We start from the raw sequence: 25,275 nt of genomic DNA, 5'->3' as shown, positions 1-25,275 counted from the left end.
GAATCCAAAACTACACATGGCCTAATTCCTGTAAAACTAGAGATATGTAGGTAGCTCGAAGACCAGAGCCGACCTCTGTCTTTCAAAACATCCCGCCCAGTCAAAATTGGCCATCATTTTCTTTACCCGAAAACTCCTTCATCCTTCCTGGGTAAAGATGGGCAGCTGTTGATACCCAATTTTTCCCTATATATTTTTATTATGTATAAGTACTTTCAAAATATCATATATATGTATATATATAAGCATGCATAAGGTTTTTATAATTTTTCTATAATTTTAAAGATTTTAAATTAATTTATTTCCTTTCCTTTTACTCATAAAATCCCCAATAATTATCCCTCAAATTATTGTTGTGGTGATTTAGTCATTTAATTTCTATATTTATGCCAAAATATGGTTCAAATATTTTTTATGCATTTTTGTAATTATACTTTGTATTTTTAAAGCTAAATTGCATATAATTACAATATTAGCCTTATTAATGCATAATTACATTTATATGCATAAAATTGGTCTTCTATATTTTTAAAATGTTAAAAATCTAATTTAAATCATTTTAGTACACAAAATTATTTTTCATTTATTATTTAGTATAAATTATATAGGAAAAATTGGCTATTTAAAATATAGCCAGATTTGCATTTCAATTTTAGCCTTAATTTAAACCCAACCCTAGCCCAATTCCTAATTGAAATACCCGACCCAAACCCTAAACCCGCCTACCCGACCCTGAAATAATTAAATCATGGCCGTTGATCTGAGAGATCAACGACCCGTATTAGCCCTTACCATTTTTAATTCCAAACGACCCCTAACCCTAGCTCATTATTTAGAAACCGCCACCTCTGTATCTTCTCATATGCTCTCCTCTCTCAACCACTCAACCTAACCCTAGCTCCTTCAGCCGCCGACCTTCTTCTCCGATCTTCTCCGGTGATCTCCCTTCAACTCCTAAGCCTCTGATGGCTCCTCTATTGCCATGCTTGCCTTCTCTAAGATCTTCAAGGGCCCAGGGCCACGCCGACTTGCACCTAGGGTTCATCACTGGTTTGTTCTTGACTACTTCAGTATGATTTCTAGCAAAATCAAGTTGTACTTGTTACGATCCTTGGGATTCTAGACTGGTTCTTTCATCTCTATTTGGGTTTCTTCTGAAACCCTAATTTCTGCCTACACCTCCTAGATCTGTACGATTTTAAAACGATTTGAGTTTGCTTCTTTGATATTTTACACTATCCTTGTAACTCTTTACAAGAACCGCGTGATTTCAAGAGTTTTCATCTTCTTCTAAAATTGAAAGAGTAGATCCTTTGGCCTTACAAGCAGGAAGAGGTCAAATACCACGCTGAAAGAAATAGTCCTTACAATATGAATATTGCCACATGAAAGGATATACTAAAGAAAATTATTTTAAGATCATTGGATATCCAGAATACTAAAAATGAAGGAAAGGGTACCAGTTTAAAGAGTATAGACCTAACAATGTTTATCATCACAAAGAGTTTAGGCCAAGAGGCAATCTCACAGCTGCAAATAGTGTAGCTGCACCTGGGATATTGGAGCAGAAGATCGTTCACAGGTCAATAGTGGGGACTACTTCTTCATATAGGAATAATAACAACACATTTTGAATCTTCTAGGCAAGGATGGACCAAGTGACAATCAGGCATAAGCACAAACTCACACTCAAACACAGGCTCACATGGCAGGTATAATTGTTAATCCCTCTTCGAGCGTGGAAAATGATAATTGGGTAGTGTGTCACGACTCTAAATTCGGACCCAGTCGTGATGGTGCCTATCATGAAACAAGGCCAACCGACACAAACCTCCAATCCATTTAAACTATTATAATAATTCAATTTAAGTCATTAATAAGTGATAAACCCAAAATACAGTGAAATAGAACAAGTGCGGAAATAAACACAGCCCGACATCGGGGTGTCACCAGTCATGAGCATCGAAAACATTCGTTTAAGAGTCCAAAAAAGTCTACACAGTCTAGTACAAGGAAAATAAAGATAGGAAGGAGAAACACTAGGCTGCGAACGCCGAGCAGCTACCTAGTGAACTCCGAACAGCCTGCTAGAAGCAATCAGCCCTCGCTAGCGGGACCCGAAGCTCCTGAATCTGCACACAGGGTGCAGGGAGTAATGTGAGTACACCAACTCAGTGAGTAATAAAAGTAAAGGCAGTTGAGCGATAAGAAAACACGTAAAACACAGCAAAATGCTACAAAGAGGCAGTGTAAAACAAATACAATGCAATAAAACAGTCAAAACTTGTAAAAACACCTTAGTTCAGTATAAGCTTTTTAAAACATCTTTTAACAGTTAAAGGAGTGAATGCAAAAGTAGTGTGAAAAGATAAACACATAAAATCAGCCCCTCGGGCAAAGTACCAACAGAATCAACTCATTGGGCTATCTCACATTCATTTGTATCAGCCCCTTGGGCAATAGCATGGAACAACATTAGCCCCTTGGGCTATAACACATCTCACACTAGGTACCCACGCTCACTGAGGGTGTACAGACACCGAGAGAGGCCCCTTACCGCCCAAGCGCAATAACAAGCCATCTCATGGCATAATCAAACAGGCTCTCGCCTTCATATCAAGCCACTTTGTGGCGTACAACTCAGTCCCTCAGCCTCATATCATGAATCAGCACAATATCGTTGCGGCGCGCAACCCGATCCCATATTAACCTCACAACATAGGCCATCAGACCTACTCAGTTAGAAATCTCTAAAAGCCACTCGGGCACAGTAAAATATGATGCTCAGCTCAAAATATCATTTAAGATGTCAAAATAGAGTAAACATGGTTGAGTTATGAAAGCAGTAGAATATGGCATGATTGAGTACAAGTATAAAGTCAAAACAGTGAGGAATAGTAGTAAAAATCCCCTAAAGGTCCAAAACAGTTGGCACGAGGCCCAAATATAGCATTCAACCCAAAACGTGATGATAGCAAACATTTTTCAATACGTAGTAAAACAATTATTCAGGACGGACTAAGTCACCATCACCAATAGTGCACTACCCCACGCTCGTCATCTAGCGTGTGTGTCACCTCAAAATAGCACAACGATGTGAAATCCAGGGTTTCATACCCTCAGGACAACGTTTACAATCATTACTCACCTCTATCCGGTCCAAACTCTAGCCCGCGATGCCTTTGCCCCTGAATCGGCCACAACTTGTGTCGAATCTATCTAAAATCAGAATAATGACGTCAAAATATGCTAAGGGAACGAAGCTCATGCGAAAATAATCAATTTACAACATAAATCCCGAAATTAGCCAAAACCCGACCCCCGGGACCACACCTCGGAATCTAATAAAAATTACATTAATAAACTCCTTATCCTCCCACGAGTTCATCCATATCAAAAGTACCAGAATCCAACTACAGATGACCCCTCAAACCCTTACTCAAATGTCTCCAATCTCAAGCCCTAATTCCCAATTTTTAACCCTTAATTTCCATTAATTTCAAGCCAAAACAGTGAAATAACACCATAGAAATGCGTTTAGGGTCCGAAAACCTTACCTCTATGAAATCCCTCTTCAAATAGCTCTCCCAAGCTCAAACCCACATAAAAATGGTGAAGAATAACTCAAAAATCGCGAAGGAAATCTTTTTATACTTTCTGACCTAGGCTTTTTGCACCTGTGGTCAATACATTGCATCTGCAGTTCCGCTTTTGCGGTCCAAGACACCGCATCTGCGATTTTCACTTATGAGCCAATTTCCGCATCTACGATGCAATGCCCGCACCTGCACTATCGCAGGTGCGCTCCCTTAGCTGCTTCTGCGGTTCCAGCTGATCTTCCTCTTGGCCGCATCTGCTGCTTGCCTTCCCCTTCTACGAGCATCGCACCTGTGGCCTCCCAACCGCAGGTGCGGTTATGACAGCAACAAAAAATGCTTCAGCTGCCAAAACTCAACTCCAAATTTTCCGCCAACCATCCGAAATCACCCCGAGGCCCCCGGGACCTCACCAAAAGCACGAAACAAGTCATATACCACCATCCAAACTAATACCAATCTTCAAAACACCTTAAACAACATCGAAACAACCAAATCACATCGAATTCAAGCCTAAGAATTCTAAAAACTTCCAAATTCCGCTTTTGATCAAAAAGTCTATCAAACCACGTTTGAATGACCTGAAATTTTTTCACACACATCCCAAATGACACAACGGACCTACTGCAACTCCCAGAATTCTGTTCCGACCCCTATATCAAAATCTCACCTATCAACTGGAAAATGCCAAAGTTTCAACTTCGCCAATTCATGCCTAAATCTACTACGGACCTCCAAAACACCTTCCGATCATGCTCCTAAGTCCCAAATAATCTCCCAAAGCTATCCGAACCATCGGAATTCACATCCGAGCCCCTTTTTACATAAGTCAACATCTGGTTGACTTTTCCAACTTAAGCTTACTCAAAAGAGACTAAGTGTCTCAAACCTTACCGAAACCTTTTTGAACCCGAGCCAACCAACTCGATAACATATAATATAGCTGAACAAGGCAATAAGAAGTAGAAATAGGAAAAACGGAGTGGTAACACATGAAATGGCTGGCCGGGTCGTTATATGGTGGATTCAGGAGCCACACATCACATAGTATCTACAATGGGTTTATTGTGTAATATGAATGTCGCACCCCCTTTTTCCTTCGTAGAGTCCGGGTTTCAACATTCATTGGAAATTGGGTATCTGAAGAGTCGCCACCTAACGGATTAAGGTGTGTTAGGGCACCTAGAGCAATTAACTCATGTAACCAGTTTGCATTACCAGAGATTACGGTAAGGGCTCGAAATAACCTTGAGGAGAAGGTGTTAGGAACCTCTCGAGGTCCACAACGGTGGGTCCCGACCGAACTTAGTTATGTGAATTAGTCATTTAACAAGTAAGCGGTCTAAGCACATATTTACAAATAAAGGTAGTTTATACAGTCTAGACACATATATAATCAAGAAAGTTTAGATGGTCTAAGCATACCTAAATTAAGGAGGTTTGAACAGTCCAAGCATACATACATAAACCAAGGAAATTTAGGCAATATAAGCACACATATGTGAATTGGGGAAGGAGAGTCCTAAATTGATTAGCCTATAGGATCACATCTGTACAATACACGGTAACCCTTCCTCAACTAGAGGGGTTACACGTGGCAATAGCGCAGGTCATCATATCCTTTTACTACCCATTACCCTCCCCTTAGTGGTGATATAGGCGAGTTTAGTTAACGAACTCTAAACGTGCTTTACCGTCCCTTCCTCTTTGACGAACTCTAAACAGCCATGATTTAATTATTTCAGGGTCGTTGAATACTGAAACATGACTTCCTCTTTGATTGATTCTGAATTCTCTATTTTATAGTTTGATTGAAAGACCTTCCTTTAAACCCTCAATTTCTACCTCTTCTATTCAAATTAACTGATTCGCCTACCTTGTCTACCTTCTCTATTAGAGTTTTCTGAACTTAGCCCTAATTGTTTACCCTATACTTACTAAATTTGATTACTTCCTTATTAGTCATACACTGATTTCTTTCCTTATATGCTACTTGTTCTTACCGTTTGAATTGAGTACCTTAACTTAAGGGAGTACTTGTCCTGATTTTTCTCTAATTGGTTTTGAGTTCCATAATTATTATGCTACTATGATTCTTGCCTTATTTTACCTAATTTTTGAACTACTATATATACACACTCTCTCATTAACACAAACACACGAACACTTTGGTTCAAAAGCTCTCTCTCTCACACTAAAACTTTCTGCTCTCTCTTTTGTGCTACTTGCTATTATTCTAATTTAGCCGGCTGCAAGCCAAGGCTAACTACTATGCTCTCTTGCTCCTTCACTTTTGTTTACTGTCTTCTTTACTGGTATGTTCTAATTTTAATTCAAGTTGCAAAAACAATATGGTTCTCTTATTGTTTTAGTTCCTCCTGTTTCTAGTTTGCATTTACTTATGGTTTTGCTGTGAAACTTGCAGTTAATATGATTGCATGATTAGCATGTCATGTACTCCCCTTCCTTAGGATTAGTATAAACATGTTACCCCCCTCTATATAGTCTGTCTCCATGTGATTTTGTTCTATCTGGTTTCTAGTATGAGTCTCCTTGTGAAGTAATCTGCACTCCTAAACCTGTATGGTTATGGGATTGACCTGAAATCATATGGATCCTATACTAAACCCCCTTAAGCATTGCTGGTTCTGTGACTATGTCTGATGAGTTGTGTCTGAGCATGTCTATACAAATTCCTAAAACCTTTATCTGTTATGTGTTTACACTCATGTGTTTTATGTATCCCCAATCCCGATCACCCTTGTGTGTAGGTTTGTTCCTTTTGTTTTGGTCCTGTGAGTATTGCTGATATGGTTTTGGACTCCATATTTGATTTACTATTGTCTAATCATGCAACTCTCTCTTTTCAAAATTGTTTTACTTCATGACTCCCTCTTTTACTACACAAACTATTTCAAACAAACCTCTTTTTAATACTATTTTCCTGCCGAAACCTTTCAAAATGTGTCAAGAACTCTCACTCTACTCCTAAGTTAATAGATTCTGCCTCCTCTAGTATGTGTACAGCCTTGGGATCCTTTTGAGAACCCTCTGAACTCTGGCATACTGAAGCTGGCCCTTCCACATTGCACTTATTTAATTTTGGTTACCAAGTCTAGGTATAAGCAATGCCCGGTATCCTTGAGATCCTTAGGTAACTTTGATGCACCTCGACTATGACATTGTCTATGGAATTTGGGCATTTGAGGCTATTGGAGGCTTTGGAAACCTGGGCCTATCTGTAGGCTCCATATAGAATAACTTCTTATTTTCTTATCTACTTATGTAATTTATTCATATGGTCTGTAATAACTTGTAAACGAATATTGGGGTAATTAGTGAAAAGGTAGGTAGCTACATGTTTGTGGGGTAATACGGGTAGAAACCATGCCTATATGAGTATACATTTTGATATGATTGCCTTACCAAGTAAAAAACATGTCTATAAGACTTTTACATCTTGTCATGTTTGTCTCACCATGTTAGAAATCATGCCTATAAGTTTCAAGTGATTCCATAATAGAAATCATGTTTATAAGTGTTAAAATCAGCTTCACAAGTAGATGCCATGCCTATAGGATATAATTCAATCCAAATTCTGTTATAACAAGTGTTCATATGTGTTTTTCATTTGTAATCATGCATGCAAAGTTTCAGGAATCAGTATTAAACAACTAGATATCATGCCTATAGGGAACCACACCAGAAATTCTGCCTATAGATCTAAACTAGTTTGGTTTTAAATAAATCATTCTGGTTAACGATTAGCTCACTCTTAAACTGGTTTAATTAAGTGGTTTATATTTCCCTGAAATGAGTTCTTTTAAAAAATTGCCTTAATCTATCATTAGACAGCATGCCTATAGGGATTCAAGAGACTGTTTTAAAAATCTGCCTTGTTTCACTATATAAAATGCAGTCATCAGTATTCCGCGTATAGGCAAACCTATAGGGCGTTTTCAAATCTCACAACTCTGAAACTGTTTTTGTGACTTAATGTTATTCTGGTTTAATAGGCTTTTAAAATTAGTAGGCAACTGATAGGGTCTTCACTTCTGAGTTTATAAAATAAAGTGCATGTCTTCTGTATATTCACTTAGACATCATGCCTTAGGATACTGTTTAACAAAAAGCCCTTATTTATGCTTGAGTCGTGCTGTTTATGTGTATTGTTTGAGGAGGTAACTTTGAGCCTCTAATTGCTCCCTTTTATCTTATGTGCTAAAGTCCTAATTGTTCTTGCCTGTCGCCTTAGTATTTTCACCTTTAAAACCTTAGGGGTCTATCTAGAACCACATATAGTTAGAGGTCCTAATCCTCCAAGACTATTAAGAAGGGATGGGTAACAACACACAATAGAGATCGTTGACCAAACACTCGCTTTAAATGACCACTAAGGGGATGGGAATGGTAAATATGGGATATGATGACTACGCTCTAATGTCACGTATAGCCCCTCATTTAAGAGTGTGTATCGGACATTGTGTGGGGTGATCCTATAGGCTAACCAACCCAGGACTCCCCTCTTTTCCGAAATTCCTTTTGTTTAAGACTTTGTTTTATACAACTTGTCCAAAAACTTCTGTCTTATTATTATTTGAGTTATACAAACATGCCTTATTTGTAATTATTTGTTTCAAGTATTTATTTGGACTAATTCGTGACTATAAGTTCAGTCGGGACCCACATTTGTGGACCAAGAGGGGTGTCTAACACCTTCCCTCGAGATCATTTTGAGCCCTTACCCTAATCTCTGGTAATGCAAACTAATCCAAGAGTTAATCGCTCTAGGTGCCCTAACACACCATAAACCGTTAGGTGGCGACTCTTCAAATACCCAATTCCCAAAAGGAAAGAAGTTATCACACCCCATGAATGTTGTAACCCGGACCTTTCTCCGCGGAGGGGAAAAAGGAGGCGCAACAGTATGCCTATAGGATTGAATGATCTCAAGCTGTCTTAACCAATTCCCAGAATTATGATTGCATACAGACCCATGCCTAGGCAAGCCTTAGGTAATTAAATAACTGTGAAATCAGTTTCTATTTATGTGTGAAATTGTCGAGGTTTAACACACTATAAAATTAATAGGCAAGCTGACTAAGGGTTCTACCACTTTGCTTTAAGCAAAATGCTACATATTCTGTATTCGTGATGTTCATCTAGATATCATGTTCTAAGGCTTTTTGAATTTCTTTAAAATAAGTTGTTTGAGACGTGCTATGTATCTGATTATGGGTAGAGGCAAACATGAGCCCCTAATTGCTTCCCTATTTGACAGTCCTATGTGTTCTTTGCTGTCGCTTAGATTTTACACTTTAAATACCTTAGGAGTGTCTAGAACTGCCTAAGTACAGAGGTCCTAAACGCCTCCAGACCACAAGGAAGGGACGGTAAAGCACGTTTAGAGTTCGTTAACTAAACTCGCCTATATCACCACTAAGGGGAGGGTAATGGGTAGTAAAAGGATATGATGACCTGCGCTAATGCCACGTGTAACCCCTCTAGTTGAGGAAGGCTTACCGGGTATTGTACAGATGTGATCCTATAGGCTAATCAATTTAGAACTCTCCTTCCCCAATTCACATATGTGTGCTTAGATTGCCTAAATTTCCTTGGTTTATGTATGTATGCTTGGACTGTTCAAACCTCCTTAATTTAGGTATGCTTAGACCATCTAAACTTTCTTGATTATATATGTGTTTAGACTGCATAAACTACCTTTATTTGTAAATATGTGCTTAGACCGCTTACTTGTTAAATGACTAATTCACATAACTAAGTTCGGTCGGGACCCACCGTTGTGGACCTCGAGAGGTTCCTAATACCTTCCCCTCAAGGTTATTTTGAGCCCTTACCCTAATCTCTGGTAATGTAAACTGGTTACATGAGTTAATTGCTCTAGGTGCCCTAACACACCTTAATCCGTTAGATGGCGACTCTTCAGATACCCAATTTCCAATGAATGTTGAAACCCGGACTCTACGAAGGAAAAAGGGGGTGCGACATTCATATTACACAATAAACCCATTGTAGATACTATGTGATGTGTGGCTCCTGAATCCACCATATAACGACCCGGCCAGCCATTTTATGTGTTACCACTCCGTTTTTCCCATTTCTACTTCTTATTGCCTTGTTCAGCTATATTATATGTTATCGGGTTGGTTGGCTCGGGTTCGAAAAGGTTTCGGTAAGGTTTGAGACACTTAGTCTCCTTTGAGTAAGCTTAAGTTGGAAAAGTCAACCAGATGTTGACTTATGTAAAAAGGGGCTCGGATGTGAATTCCGATGGTTCGGATAGCTTTGGGAGATTATTTGGGACTTAGGACATGATCGGAAGGTGTTTTGGAGGTCCGTAGTAGATTTAGGCTTGAATTGGCGAAGTTGAAATTTTGGCATTTTCCAGTTGATAGGTGAGATTTTGATATAGGGGTCGGAACGGAATTCTGGGTGTTGCAGTAGGTCCGTTGTGTCATTTGGGATGTGCGTGCAAAATTTCAGGTCATTCAGACGTGGTTTGCTAGACTTTTTGATCAAAAGCGGAATTTGGAAGTTTTTAGAATTCTTAGGCTTGAATTCGATGTGATTTGGTTGTTTCGATGTTGTTTAAGGTGTTTTGAAGATTGGTATTAGTTTGGATGGTGGTATATGACTTGTTTCGTGCTTTTGGTGAGGTCTAGGGGGCCTCGGGGTGATTTCGGATGGTTGGCGGAAAATTTGGAGTTGAGTTTTGGCAGCTAAAGCATTTTTTGTTGTTGTCATAACCGCACCTGCGGTTGGGAGGCCGCAGGTGCGATGCTCGTAGAAGGGGAAGGCAAGCCGCAGATGCCAAGAGGAAGATCAGCTGGAACCGCAGAAGCGGCTAAGGGAGCGCACCTGCGATAGTACAGGTGCGGGCATTGCATCATAGATGCGGAAATTGGCTCATAAGTGAAAACCGCAGATGCGGTGTCTTGGACCGCAAAAGCGGAACTACAGATGCAATGTATGGACCACAGGTGCAAAAAGCCTAGGTCAGAAAGTATAAAAAGATTTCCTTCGCGATTTTTGAGTTATTCTTCACCATTTTTATGCGGGGTTTGAGCTTGGGAGAGCTATTTGAAGAGGGATTTCATAGAGGTAAGGTTTTCGGACCCTAAACTCATTTCTATGGTGTTATTTCACTGTTTTGGCTTGAAATTAATGGAAATTAAGGGTTAAAAATTGGGAATTAGGGCTTGAGATTGGAGACATTTGAGTAAGGGTTTGAGGGGTCATCTGTAGTTGGATTCTGGTACTTTTGATATGGATGAACTCGTGGGAGGATAAGGAGTTTATTAATGTAATTTTTATTAGATTCCGAGGTGTGGGCCCGGGGGTCGGGTTTTGGCTAATTTCGGGATTTATGTTGTGAATTGATTATTTTCGCATGAGCTTCGTTTCCTTGGCATATTTTGACGTCATGATTCTGATTTTAGATAGATTCGACGCAAGTTGTGGCCGATTCAGGGGTAAAGGCATCGCGGGCTAGAGTTTGGACCGGATAGAGGTGAGTACTGATTGTAAACGTTGTCCTGAGGGTATGAAACCCTGGATTTCACATCGTTGTGCTATTTTGAGGTGACACACACGCTAGATGACGAGCGTGGGGTAGTGCACTATTAGTGATGGTGACTTAGTCCATCCTGAATAATTGTTTTATTACGTATTGAAAAATGTTTGTTATCATCATGTTTTGGGTGGAATGCTATATTTGGGCCTCGTGCCAACTGTTTTGGACCCTTAGGGGATTTTCACTACTATTCCTCACTGTTTTGACTTTATACTTGTACTCAATCATGCCATATTCTACTGCTTTCATAACTCAGCCATGTTTACTCTGTTTTGACATCTTAAATGATATTTTGAGCTGAGCATTATATTTTACTGTGCCCGAGTGGCTTTTAGAGATTTCTAACTGAGTAGGTCTGATGGCTTATGTTGTGAGGTTAATATGGGATCGGGCTGCGCGCCGCAACGATATTGTGCCGATTCATGATATGAGGCTGAGGGACTGAGTTGTACGCCACAAGGTGGCTTGATATGAAGCCGAGAGCCTGTTTGATTATGCCATGAGATGGCTTGTTATTGTGCTTGGGCGGTAAGGGGCCTCTCTCGGTGTCTGTACACCCTCAGTGAGCGCGGGTACCTAGTGTGAGATGTGTTATAGCCCAAGGGGCTAATATTGTTCCATGCTATTGCCCAAGGGGCTGATACAAATGAATGTGAGATAGCCCAATGAGCTGATTCTGTTGGTACTTTGCCCGAGGGGCTGATTTTATGTGTTTATCTTTTCCCACTACTTTTGCATTCACTCCTTTAATTGTTAAAAGATGTTTTAAAGAAGCTTATACTGAACTAAGGTGTTTTTACAAGTTTTGACTGTTTTATTGCATTGTATTTTTTTTACACTGCCTCTTTGTAGCATTTTGCTGTGTTTTACGTGTTTTCTTATCGCTCAACTGCCTTTACTTTTATTACTCACTGAGTTGGCGTACTCACATTACTCCCTGCACCCTGTGTGCAGATTCAGGAGCTTTGGGTCCTGCTAGCGAGGGCTGATTGCTTCTAGCAGGCTGTTCGGAGTTCACTAGGTAGCTGCTCGGCGTTCGCAGCCTAGTGTTTCTCCTTCCTATCTTTTTCTTCCTTGTACTATACTGTGTAGACTTTTTGGACTCTTAAACGGATGTTTTTGATGCTCATTACTGGTGACACCCTGATGTCGGGCTGTGTTTATTTCCGCACTTGTTCTATTTCACTGTATTTTGGGGTTTATCACTTATTAATGACTTAAATTGAATTATTATAATAGTTTAAATGGATTGGAGGTTTGTGTCGGCTGGCCTTGTTTCACGATAGGCACCATCACGACCGGGTCCGAATTTAGAGTCGTGACACACTACCCAATTATCATTTTCCACGCTCGAAGAGGGATTAACAATTATACCTGCCATGTGAGCCTGTGTTTGAGTGTGAGTTTGTGCTTATGCCTGATTGTCACTTGGTCCATCCTTGCCAAGAAGATTCAAAATTTGTTGTTATTATTCCTATATGAAGAAGTAGTCCCCACTATTGACCTGTGAACGATCTTCTGCTCCAATATCCCAGGTGCAGCTACACTATTTGCAGCTGTGAGATTGCCTCTTGGCCTAAACTCTTTGTGATGATAAGCATTGTTAGGTCTATACTCTTTAAACTGGTACCCTTTCCTTCATTTTTAGTATTCTGGATATCCAATGATCTTAAAATAATTTTCTTTAGTATATCCTTTCATGTGGCAATATTCATATTGTAAGGATTGTTTCTTTCAGCGTGGTATTTGACCTCTTCCTGCTTGTAAGGCCAAAGGATCTACTCTTTCTATTCCAACATTTTCACTAACCAACTGTTGAACTTTATCTTGTGTAATCATGGCATGCACTTGATTCAATGTTGGTTCAGTGGTTTTCATCAGAATCTGTCTCAAAGCCTGATCATATGTGCCATTAAGATCATTCAAAAATTGCATCAACCTTTGTTGTTAAAGCTGTGTTACATGTTCCTTCGATTCTGGGCATCCACAATTTGGAAAAGGCACTAAAACATCATATTTTGCCCATAACTCTTTCAATTTAGTGAAATACACTGTTATAGTATCTCCTACTTGTGACAATTTTGAGATTTCACGATGTAATTGGAATATTCTGACTCGATTCACCTTGTCAAAGCGTTCCTTTAGGTCCTCCCACACTGCGTGGGCATTAGAGGCATATATAATTTTGCTCAACAGCTCATTTGATACAGAATTCATGATCCACGAATGCACAATTGCATTGCATGTTTCCCACTTCTCATGAAGTGCATCTTCAAATAAACTTTTCGTGCAGGTTCCTATAACAAAACCTAATTTTCGCTTTCCTTTCAATGCTAATTGCATTGATCCGCTCTACAACGCATAATTCTCCGATCCAGTGAGTTGAATTGGGATTAATACCAAGCCCAATGTATCTGATAGTTGTGGATACAACGCATGAATGTGATCTATCTTCTCTTCCGCCATTGTTAGCTAATTTGAAGAGAAAAAAAACTTTGAATTTGCAGAAATTGGGGAAAATGCGATTAACTTGGTAAAGATGAGAAAATAAAGAAATTCTATTCTCGAATTACCAGAACGAGCTAAGGAATTCTCACAAATTGATATCCTACTCTAATACCATGTCAGAATATCTCGAGAGAGACTTGGAGAAGAAGAATTGAGAAGAAGCTCTGCTTGGAAGGAAAATATTTTCTCATAACTGAATAACTGACTATATAGTGTTTATATACAACTAACATAACTCCCTAAATAATAAGAAGTCCCTCTAACTTCTATTGTGTACAAACAAGTCCCTCAACTAAGTAACCATTAACTACAATATTACAATACAAGCACTTAAAGTGGAAGAGATTTGTTTTCGTAATGATAGTTGTACTTAATTATGATTGTTAATTTTTCTACAAGAAACCAAGAATTTAATCGGTCCTAAAAATAGAACATTAGTCTTCCATAAGCGAATTGATACCCAACGTACGGTTCAAAATATCACATTCATACTTTGATTTCTCATTTCATAGTATCAGTCATTGAACTCAAAAGAATGTGTTTAGCAAATTAGTTTAAATAAAATTTGAAAGTGTTGAGAACTTACGGATTGAGGCAAATAACCCCACAATTAAGCAGGATAATATTTTGCATCACCACCATAATGAAAGTGACATTCTAGAGTTTTATACTTTATTAAATAAGCAGAATACATAATTTATCCTCGAAACTATGAATCAATCACCTATGCAATAACTTTTGACCATGGAAATCAGTTTATATACTTAACTTTTTCACGGTGTAGCTAATACACACTTCTGGTGATAAATTATGTATTTGCCTATTAAATATTTGTAATAATTAATTGCTATATCTTATAACGAAATTAGACTATTTTCTTTACAGATGCTTGAGTCTAAACTAACAAGTTCCACCAAAGCAACTGGACCCAATTTTATTCAGTTTTTTAGTTAAAATAAATTAACATTAAGTATTCAAAATTTGGTGAACTCAGTTAAAAAGCTCGCCGGTAATTTTAATTTTTTAATAAAACTGACCAACTTTGGATCAATTTTTTTGGTTGAATTTGGAATTCAATTGACCAGTCGATTTTGGTCGGTTTTTGAAAGGAATGTAAAATTAGAAGATGATGTAGAGAATTTTCTCTGTGTATTTTTCATTTAGCTGAAGCTCAATATATACAAGTATATCTGTAAAGAAACAAAAACAAAATTTGAGATTCCTATACACTTGTCTAATTACTATTGGTTATTTAATAACTAACTAATATTCTTTACAAGGTGTGTCACATGCCTTACACATGTGGGCTTATTCTAGAATCCAAGAATGAAATATACAGCTGTATTCCTTGACTAATCTGGACGACTAGGATTTAGTTGATCAAGTTTATGATTAACAGTTAGGATGAGACCATGCCTTGAGATATTTTGTGCAAATATATTATCTCTGTTTCTAGATAACTCTGAAGACTTTGTTTTTGTCAGAAAAGCTAGAGATGTTCCCTTCACTTCTTCTTCAAACGTTCCTTTCTCTTCTTCTTCATTATGAGATTTATCAATCAGTTGATTCAAATAGGGCTTCTTCTCTTCATCCCCCCTCAAGTTGGAGGGTGATGAAATTATCCCCAACTTGCGCATAATATAATGGTGCGATGGCCCAGAAAGGGATTTTGTAAAGATATCGGCAAGCTGAGATGAAGAAGGAACGAAGAAAAGGGTGATTAAACCTGAAAGGAATTGTTGACAGACAAAATAACAGTCCAATTCGACATGTTTTGTCCATTCATGGAAGACAGGATTACGAGCGATGTGTATGGCTGCCTTGCTACCAGAAAGAACAGGAACATGCAGCTGTGGTGAAATAAAGAGGTCATCAAGAAGACGGGTGAGCCAAGTGAGTTCAGCAACCACTCTTCACAAAGATCTATACTCAGCTTCGGCGGATGATAACGAGATAGAGGCCCACTTTTTAGAATTTCAGGAAATAGGGGAGCCTCCGAGGGCAACATAAAAAGAACTAACTGAGCGTCTAGTCTCCGAGCAAGAAGCCCAGTCTGCATCACAAAAAGCAACCAACTTTAATGAAAGAGATGAATTGAGAAGAATTCCCTGCCCAGGGTCTGAACACAGGTAACGTAGGACTCGTAAGGCAACAACAAAATGGGCAAGACGAGGGCTTTGCATAAATTGACTGAGCTTGAGCACAACAAAGTAGAGATCTGGCCTCGTGTGAGTTAAGTAGTTTAATTTCCCAACAAGATGACGGTAAACAGTGGGATTTGGAAGAAGAGGACATTCATCGGCATGTAACTTGGAGGATGGCACAAGAGGAGAAGAAACACAAGGCATATCGGAGATATCAAATTGCTGCAACAAATCCAAGGTAAACTTTCTTTGACAGTTTATCATTCCTTGCGTTTCGCGCATAATCTCCATGCCTAAAAAGTAATGCAAACTCCTTAAATATTTGACCTTGAATTCAGAATGAAGGAATGACTTTAGGGAGGTAATTTCCATTGGGTCGGTGCCACTAATAAAGATATCATCCACATATATTACAACAATTGAAATGAAATCCCCTTGCTTCTTAAAAAATAATGAGTAATCGTTCAAAGAGGAACAATACTCCTTAAAACTTAATGCACCAGCTAACCTAGCATATCACTGTCTTGAGGCCTGCTTTATACCATAAAGAGATTTTCTGAGAAGACAAACATGATTAGGTGAAGGGGGGGTTAGACCAGCTGGGAATCTCATATAAACCTCCTCTTGGAGATCCCCGTGTAAAATAGCATTACTAACATCTAATTGATAAATATGTCAGTCCCTTTTAGTAGCTACTACCATAAACATCTGATGGTAGTCATTTTGACTACTGGAGAAAATGTCTCAGTGTAGTCAATGCCTTCCCTTTGAATATCCCCCCGACAACCAGTCTGGCTTTCAACCTTTCTATGTTTCCATCAGATCTGTGCTTCACCTTGTATAGCCATTTATAAGGTAAAGCATTCTTTCCAACTGGTAGGAGAACTACATCCCAGGTATTATTAGCTTCCAATGCCTCAATCTCTAAAGACATGGCCTTCCTCCATCCTGGATGTGAAGATGCCTGTGAAAAACCGCTAGGTTCTGAAATTTCTGAAATTGACTGTAGAACATGCTGATTGTCAAGAGATAGGGCCCCAAAAGAAAAGATAGCAGGTTTACTAGGCTGGAAAAACAGGTAGAAGTTACTTCACTAAGATAGATATTGTTGCAAACATAGTCTTTAAGATAATGAGGCTGAGAAGTGACTCTGGTAGATTTTCTTAGTGGTGGAACTGAAGTACTAGGGAAATTAGGAGATGATGGAGAATGTGAGGAAGAGAGTGTGGAAGGTGAATCAGAGATATGTGAGGAAGGTGGGTGAGTGATAAGGGGTGAAGGTGAATGAATAGATCCTGGTGAGGAAGGAGTTGGAGGATTAGGTAATGTGGATGGTGATGTTATAGGAAGAGAGGAGTCTGATGGTGAAGGAATGAGAAAAATATAATCAGGAATGGTGTTGGTTGTAGCAAAGGGATACATATTCTCATATAAATGCACATCCCTAGATACAATGACCTTCTTTGTATCTAATTCTAACACTTTGTACCCTTTCTGACCTAAGGGATATCCTAGAAATGCACATGTCTTAGCTCTAGGATCAAATTTGGTTCTTCCATTGGACAAGCTAGAAACATAACAAAGGCAACCAACATTTCTGAGAAACTTATAGGAAGGTGACTGATGGAACAAAATAGAATAAGGCGTTTTCCGATGAAGGACCTTAGAGGGTAGCCTGTTAATTAAATAAGTGGAAGTTAATAAACATTCTCCCCAATAAGGAATTAGAACTTTAGATTGAAAAAGCAAGGCTCTAGCTATTTCCAAAAGATGCTTATGTTTCCTTTCAACAACTCCATTCTGTTGAGGAGTTGATACACATGAAGTTTGATGGAGTATTCCTTGAGAACTAAGAAAAGATGCCTCTTGGGAACCTTTCCCAAGTTCAAAAGCATTATCTGTTCTCAATTTTTGAACCTTAACCCCAAAATGCCTTTCAACCATAGTGAAAAATTTCTTCAAAACTGGAAATGCATTGCTATTGGTACTTAAGAGAAATGTCCAAGTACCCCTGCTGTAATCATCAACCACAGTAAGAAAATATTTGAAAACATTATAAGTAGGCTCCTTGTAGTGCCCCCAAATATCAACATGAATTAATTCAAATTCTCTTTTAGATTTAATTTGACTCAAGGGAAAAGACAATCTAGTTTGCTTAGCTTTAGGGAAGACATCATAGAAATATTCTGAATTAAAAGGAAAAGAGATAAAACTTAATTGTTTCATTGATGAAAAAGGCAAATGCCCTAATCTGTTGTGCCACAGAGTTACATTGAAATTGTACTTGCAGAAAAAGGAAAAGAAACTAAAATAGGCTTGGCATCATTTGATTCTAAAACTGAAACTACATGGTTTTGTGAACTATTCCTAACAGTATTAGGCTCCAAGATATATAGTCCTCCTTTTGCTTCACCAAAAATTTAAGGTCTCTTCATTAAAGGGGCCTGCAAGAGACATTGATTAGATGTAAGTGTAATTATAGAGTAAAACTGTATACAAAACCTATTGACTGATAAAAGATTATATCTAAAACTAGTCACATGAATAACATTGTTTAGAATAAAATCAGGGGAAATAGAAACTCTTCCTGTATGAGTGACAGATAGTTTAAATGAATTGGGGAGGTTGATATGTAGAGGAACAAGAAGAGGAGATAAAGATAAAAAAGCAATTGAATCAAAACACATATGTTCTGATGCCCCTGAGTCAATGATCCAAGTAGTGGTGGTAAAGACTGAAAAACAAGATCCAATATATTTGATAATAGTACCAGCTACAGCATTGGCATTGATCTCAGAACTGGTGCTTGTTGTTTCTGTAGTTTTAACCTTCTTGATCAACTGAACAAAATGTGAGAATTGCTCCTTAGATAGATGTTGATTCAGTCCTCCATTGTATCCACTGTTTGCATCATCTACCTGGTCTCCAACAAAAACCCCATTGCTTCTATCTTGGAACTGGTTTCCTTTACCATTAGTGAACTCAAAATCTTCAGGAAAACCTATGATTTTGTAACAATCATTGACTGAGTGTCCCACCTTTTTGCAGTAGGTACATGAAGCATTTGGATTGAACTTGTTCTTCTTTCCTTTAGGAGCAGTGTTTCTTTGTGCTGAATTTGTTCCTTTTTGAATGTTGTTGTTTGATTTTTGAAACTATACAAAGTTCCTTGGTCCTTGCTTGTTATTGTTTCTCTGTTGAAAAGCACTCTGACCACCTAGGTTTGCCTGATTTCCTACCATGAAGGATGAGGATTCAGAGGATATAAGAGGATTAACATAAATTTCCCTCTGATTCCCATCTTGTAACACAAGGGAATAAGCATGATTGATATTGGGCAGAGGGTTCATCATTAGGATGTTTCCCCTTGCCTGTCCATAAATACCATTTAAACCCATGAGAAATTGGATGAGCCTTTCATCCTCCAGCGATTTTTCCAATTTCTGTTTGCCCTCACACACACAAGTGCACAAACACTTACATCACAATTAAGTGAGTCTAACTCATCCCACAAATGCTTGAGTTTAGTAAAGTAACTTGCTATATCACTGCTTCCTTGAACTAATCCTGATAGTTCCTTATGCAGGTGGTATAATTTAGCACCATTTGATTGGCCAAACCTGTGTTCAAGGCTGGTCCAGAGGTCCTTGGCAGATTTGGAGTAGATCACACTATCCCCAATGTCCTTGAATAGTGAGTTTAACAACCATGAGGTAACCATATCATTGCACCTACTCCATGGCTGAAAATCTTTGGAGGTGATGATAGGAGGAGGACAGGATCCATTAATGAATCCTAATTTGTTCTTTGCTGAAAGGGCTATAAGGACAGACCTCTTCCATCCTTGAAAGACTCTCCCATTGAAGGCTGTGTTGACAAGAGCCATACCTGGTGCATCAGAAGAGTGGAGAAAATAGGGGTGATTTGTGTCGAAGGTGACTGTATTTCCAGCTACAGTCTGAGTTATAGATGCATTAGGAGTTACAGATGTATCACCCATGCATTAGGAGTTAGAAGATGATGTAGGGAATTTTCTCTGTGTATTTTTCATTTAGCTGAAGCTCAATATATACAAGTATATCTGTAAAGAAACAAAAATAGAATTTGAGATTCCTATACACTTGTCTAATTACTATTGGTTATTTAATACTCCCTCTGTTCCAATTTATGTGAACCTATTTGACTGGTCACGAAGTTTAAGAAAAAAATGAACACTCTTGGAATTTGTGGTCCTAAATAAGTCCAAATGGGGCCCAGAGTATTTGTGTGGTTATAAAAGCTTCTCATTAAGGATAGAGTTGTAACTTTAAGCTAAATTGTTACCAAAATTATAAAGGTTTCATTCTTTTTGGAACGGACCAAAAAGGAAATAGGTTCACATAAACTGGAATAGAGGGAGTAACTAAATAATATTCTTTACAAGGTGTGTCACATGCCTCACACATGTGGGCTTATTCTAGATTCTAAGAATGAAATATACAGCTGTATTCCTTGACTAATCTGGACGGCTAGGATTTAGTTGATCACGTTTATGATTAACGGTTGGAATGAGACCATGCCTTGAGATATTTTGTGCAAATATATTATCTCTGTTTCTAGATAACTCCGAAGACTTTGTTTTTGTCGGAAAAGCTAGAGATGTTCCCTTCTCTTCTTCTTCACACGTTCCTTTCTTTTATTCTTCATTATGAGATTTATCAATCGGCTGATTCAAATAGGGCTTCTTCTCTTCATCCCCACTCAAGTTGGAGGGTGATGAAATTATCCCCAACTTGCGCATAATAGAATGGTGTGATGGCCCATAAAGGGATTTGGTAAAGATACCGACAAGCTGAGATGAAGAAGGAACGAAGAAAAGGCTGATTAAACCTGAAAGGAACTGTTGACAGACAAAACAATAGTCCAATTCGACATGTTTTGTCTGTTCATGGAAGACGGGATTATGAGCGATGTATATGGCTGCCTTGCTATCAGAAAGAACAAGAACATACAGCTATGGTGAAATAAAGTGGTCATCAAGAAGACGGGTGAGCCAAGTGAGTTCAGCAACCACTCTTCGCATAGATCTATACTCAGCTTCGGCAGATGATAACGAGATAGAGGCATACTTTTTAGATTTCCAGGAAATAGGGGAGCCTCCGAGGGAAACATAAAAACCACTAACTGAGCGTCTAGTCTCTGAGCAAGAAGCCCAGCCTGCATCACAAAAAGCAACCAACTTTAATGAAAGAGATGAATTGAGAAGAATTCCCTGCCCAGGTCTGAACACAGGTAACGTAGGACTCGTAAGGCAGCAGCAAAATGGGCAAGACGAGGGCTTTGCATAAATTGACTGAGCTTGAGCACACCAAAGCAGAGATCTGGCCTCATGTGAGTTAAGTAGTTTAATTTCCAAACAAGATGACAGTAAACAGTGGGATTTGGAAGAAGAGGCCATTCATCAGCATGTAACTTGGAGGATGGCTCAAGAGGAGAAGAAACACAAGGCAGATTGGAGATATCAAATTCCTGCAACAAATCCAAGGTAAACTTTCTTTGACAGATTATCATTCCTTGCGTTTCGCGCATAATTTCCATACCTAAAAAGTAATGCAAACTCCCTAAATATTTGACCTTGAATTCAGAATGAAGGAATGACTTTAGGGAGGTAATTTCCATTGGGTCGTTGCCACTAATAAGGGTATCATCCACATATATTGCAACAATTGAAATGAAATCCCCTTGCTTCTTAAAAAATAATGAGTAATCATTCAAAGAGGAACAATACTCCTTAAAAACTTAATGTACCAGCTAACCTAGCATACTACTGTCTTGAGGCCTGCTTTAAACCATAAAGAGATTTTCTAAGAAGACAAACATGATTAGGTGAAGGGGGGGTTAGACCAGTTGGGAATCTCATATAAACCTCCTCTTGGAGATCCCCGTGTAAAAAGGCATTACTAACATCTAATTGATAAATAGGTCAGTCCCTTTTAGTAGCTACTGCCATAAACATGTGATGGTAATCATTTTGACTACTAGAGAAAATGTCTCAGTGTAGTCGATGCCTTCCCTTTGAATATCCCCCCTGACAACCAGTCTGTATTTCAACCTTTCTATGCTTCCATCAGATCTGTGCTTCACCTTGTATAGCCATTTACAAGGTAAAGCTTTCTTTCCAACTGGTAGGAGAACTACATCCCAAGTATTATTAGCTTCCAATGCCTCAATCTCTAAAGACATGGCCTTCCTCCATCCTGGATGTGAAGATGCCTGTGAAAAACTGCTAGGTTCTGAAATTTCTGAAATTAACTGTAGAACATGCTGATTGTCAGGAGATAGGGCCCCAAAAGAAAAGATAGCAGGTTGACTAGGCTGGGCAAAACAGGTAGAAGTTACTTCACTAAGATAGATATTGTTGCAAACATAGTCTTTAAGATAATGAGGCTGAGAAGTGACTCTGGTAGATTTTCTGAGTGGTGGAACTGAAGTACTAGGGAAATTAGGAGATGATGGAGAATGTGAGGAAGAGAGTGTGGAAGGTGAATCAGAGATATGTGAGAAAGGTGGGTGAGTGATAAGGGGTGAAGGTGAATGAATAAATCCTGGTGAGGAAGGAGTTGGAGGATTAGGTAATGTGGATGGTGATGTTATAGGAAGAGAGGAGTCTGATGGTGAAGGAATGAGATCCATATATTCAGGAATGGTGTGGGTTGTAGCAAAGGGATACATATCCTCATAGAAATGCACATCCCTAGATACAATGGCCTTCTTTGTATCTAATTCTAACACTTTGTACCCTTTCTGACCTAAGGGATATCCTAGAAATGTACATGCCTTAGCTCTAGGATCAAATTTGGTTCTTCCACTGGACAAGGTAGAAACATAACAAAGGTAACCAAAGTTTCTGAGAAATTTATAGGAAGGTGACTGATGGAACAAAATAGAATAAGGCGATTTACGATGAAGGACCTTAGAGGGTAGCCTGTTAATTAAATAAGTGGCAGTTAATAAACATTCTCCCCAATAAGGAATAGGAACTTTAGATTGAAAAAGCAAGGCTCTAGCTATTTCCAAAAGATGCTTGTGTTTCCTTTCAACAACTCCATTCTGTTGAGGAGTTGATACACATGAAGTTTGATGGAGTATTCCTTGAGAACTAAGAAAAGATGCCTCTTGGGAACCTTTCCCAAGTTCAAAAGCATTATCTGTTCTCAATTTTTGAACCTTAACCCCAAACTGCCTTTCAACCATAGTGAAAAAGTTCTTCAAAACTGGAAATGCATTGCTCTTGGTACTTAAGAGAAATGTCCAAGTACCTCTGCTGTAATCATCAACCACAGTAAGAAAATATTTGAAAACATTATAAGTAGGCTCCTTGTAGGGCCCCCAAACATCAACATGAATTAATTTAAATGCTCTTTTAGATTTAATTTGACTCAAGGGAAAAGACAATCTAGTTTGCTTAGCTTTAGGGCAGACATCACAAAAACATTCTGAATTAAAAGGAAAAGAGATAAAACTGAATTGTTTCTTTCATGAAAAAGGAAAATGCCCTAATCTGTTGTGCCACAGAGTTACATTGAAATTGTACTTGCAGAAAAAGGAAAAGAAACTTAAATAGGCTTGGCATCATTTGATTCTAAAACTGAAACTACATGGTTTTGTGAACTATTCCTAACAGTATTAGGCTCCAAGATATATAGTCCTCCTTTTGCTTCCCCAAAAACTTGAGGCCTCTTCATTAAAGGGGCCTGCAAGAGACATTGATTAGATGTAAGTGTAATCATAGAGTAAAACTGTATACAAAACCTATTGACTGATAAAAGATTGTATCTAAAACTAGGCACATTAATAACATTGTTTAGAATAAAATCAGGGGAAATAGAAACTCTTCTTGTATGTGACAGTTAGTTTAAATGAATTGGGGAGGTTGATATGTATAGGAACAAGAGGAGGAGATAAAGATAAAAAAGCATTTGAATCAAAACACATATGTTCTGATGCCCCTGAGTCAATGATCCAAGTAGTGGTGGTAAAGACTGAAAAACAAGATCTAGTATATTTGATAATAGTACCAGCTACAACATTGGCATTGATCTCAGAACTGGTGCTTGTTGTTTCTGTAGTTTTAACCTGCTTGATCAACTGAACCAAATGTGAGAATTGCTCCTTAGATAGATGTTGATTCAGTCCTTCATTGTATCCACTGTTTGCATCATCTACCTGGTCTCCTACAAAAACCCCATTGCTTCTAGATTGGAACTGATTTCCTTTACCATTAGTGAACTCAAAATCTTCAGGAAAACCTATGATTTTGTAACAATCATTGACTGAGTGTCCCACCATTTTGCAGTAGGTACATGAAGCATTTGGATTGAACTTGTTCTTCTTTCCTCTAGGAGCAGTGTTTCTTTGTGCTGAATTTGTTCCTTTTTGAATGTTGTTGTTTGATTTTTGAAACTATCCAAAGTTCCTTGGTCCTTGCTTGTTATTGTTTCTCTATTGAAAAGCACTCTGGCCACCTAGGTTTGCCTGATTTCCTACCATGAAGGATGAGGATTCAGAGGATATAAGAGGATTAGCATAAATTTCCCTCTGATTCCCATCTTGTAACACAAGGGAATAAGCATGATTGATATTGGGCAGAGGGTTCATCATTAGGATGTTTCCCCTTGCCTGTTCATAAATACCATTTAAACCCATGAGAAATTGGATGAGCCTTTCATCCTCCAGTGATTTTTCCAATTTCTGTTTGCCCTCACACACACTAGTGCACAAACACTTAACATCACAATTAAGTGAGTCTAACTCATCCCACAAATGCTTGAGTTTAGTAAAGTAACTTGCTATATCACTGCTGCCTTGAACTAATCCTGATAGTTCCTTACGCAGGTGGTATAATTTAGCACTATTTGATTGGCCAAACCTGTGTTCAAGGCTGGTCCAGAGGTCCTTGGCAGATTTGGAGTAGATCACACTATCCCCAATGTCCTTGGATAGTGAGTTTAACAACTATGAGGTAACCATATCATTGCACCTACTCCATGACTGAAAATCTTTGGAGGCGACGATAGGAGGAGGACAGGATCCATTAATGAATCCTAATTTGTTCTTTGCTGAAAGGGCTATAAGGACAGACCTCTTCCATCCTTAAAAGCCTCTCCCATTGAAGGCTGTGTTGACAAGAGCTATACCTGGTGCATCAGAAGAGTGGAGAAAATAGGGGTGATTTGTGTCGAAGGTGACTGTATTTCCAGCTACAGTCTGAGTTATAGATGCATTAGGAGTTACAGATGTATCACCCATGATGAAGGAAAGCTCATAGAAAATTTAGATGATTCTGTATTAAATCGAGCTTCAGAGCTTCAATACTCTGATACCATGAAAGGAATGTAAAATTAGAAGATGATGTAGGGAATTTTTCTCTGTGTATTTTTCATTTAGCTGAAGC

At 38.6% G+C, this 25,275-nt stretch overlaps 1 protein-coding gene across 1 annotated transcript; it reads right to left on the bottom strand.

The window, feature by feature from the left end:
* Positions 1-24,323: 24,323 nt before the first annotated feature.
* LOC138876329 (uncharacterized) lies at positions 24,324-24,972 on the bottom strand. The gene is made up of 2 exons (XM_070155242.1): positions 24,964-24,972; positions 24,324-24,836 (listed from the first exon to the last, which is right to left on the bottom strand). The coding sequence occupies exons 1-2, from the start codon at positions 24,970-24,972 to the stop codon at positions 24,324-24,326; spliced, it is 522 nt and encodes a 173-aa protein (XP_070011343.1).
* Between the last annotated feature and the right edge of the window lie 303 nt (positions 24,973-25,275).

The sequence above is a fragment of the Nicotiana sylvestris genome, chromosome 8 (genome assembly GCF_000393655.2).
Source record: "Nicotiana sylvestris chromosome 8, ASM39365v2, whole genome shotgun sequence".
NCBI lineage: Eukaryota > Viridiplantae > Streptophyta > Magnoliopsida > Solanales > Solanaceae > Nicotiana > Nicotiana sylvestris.
This window is presented reverse-complemented; position numbering and strand designations above follow the sequence as displayed.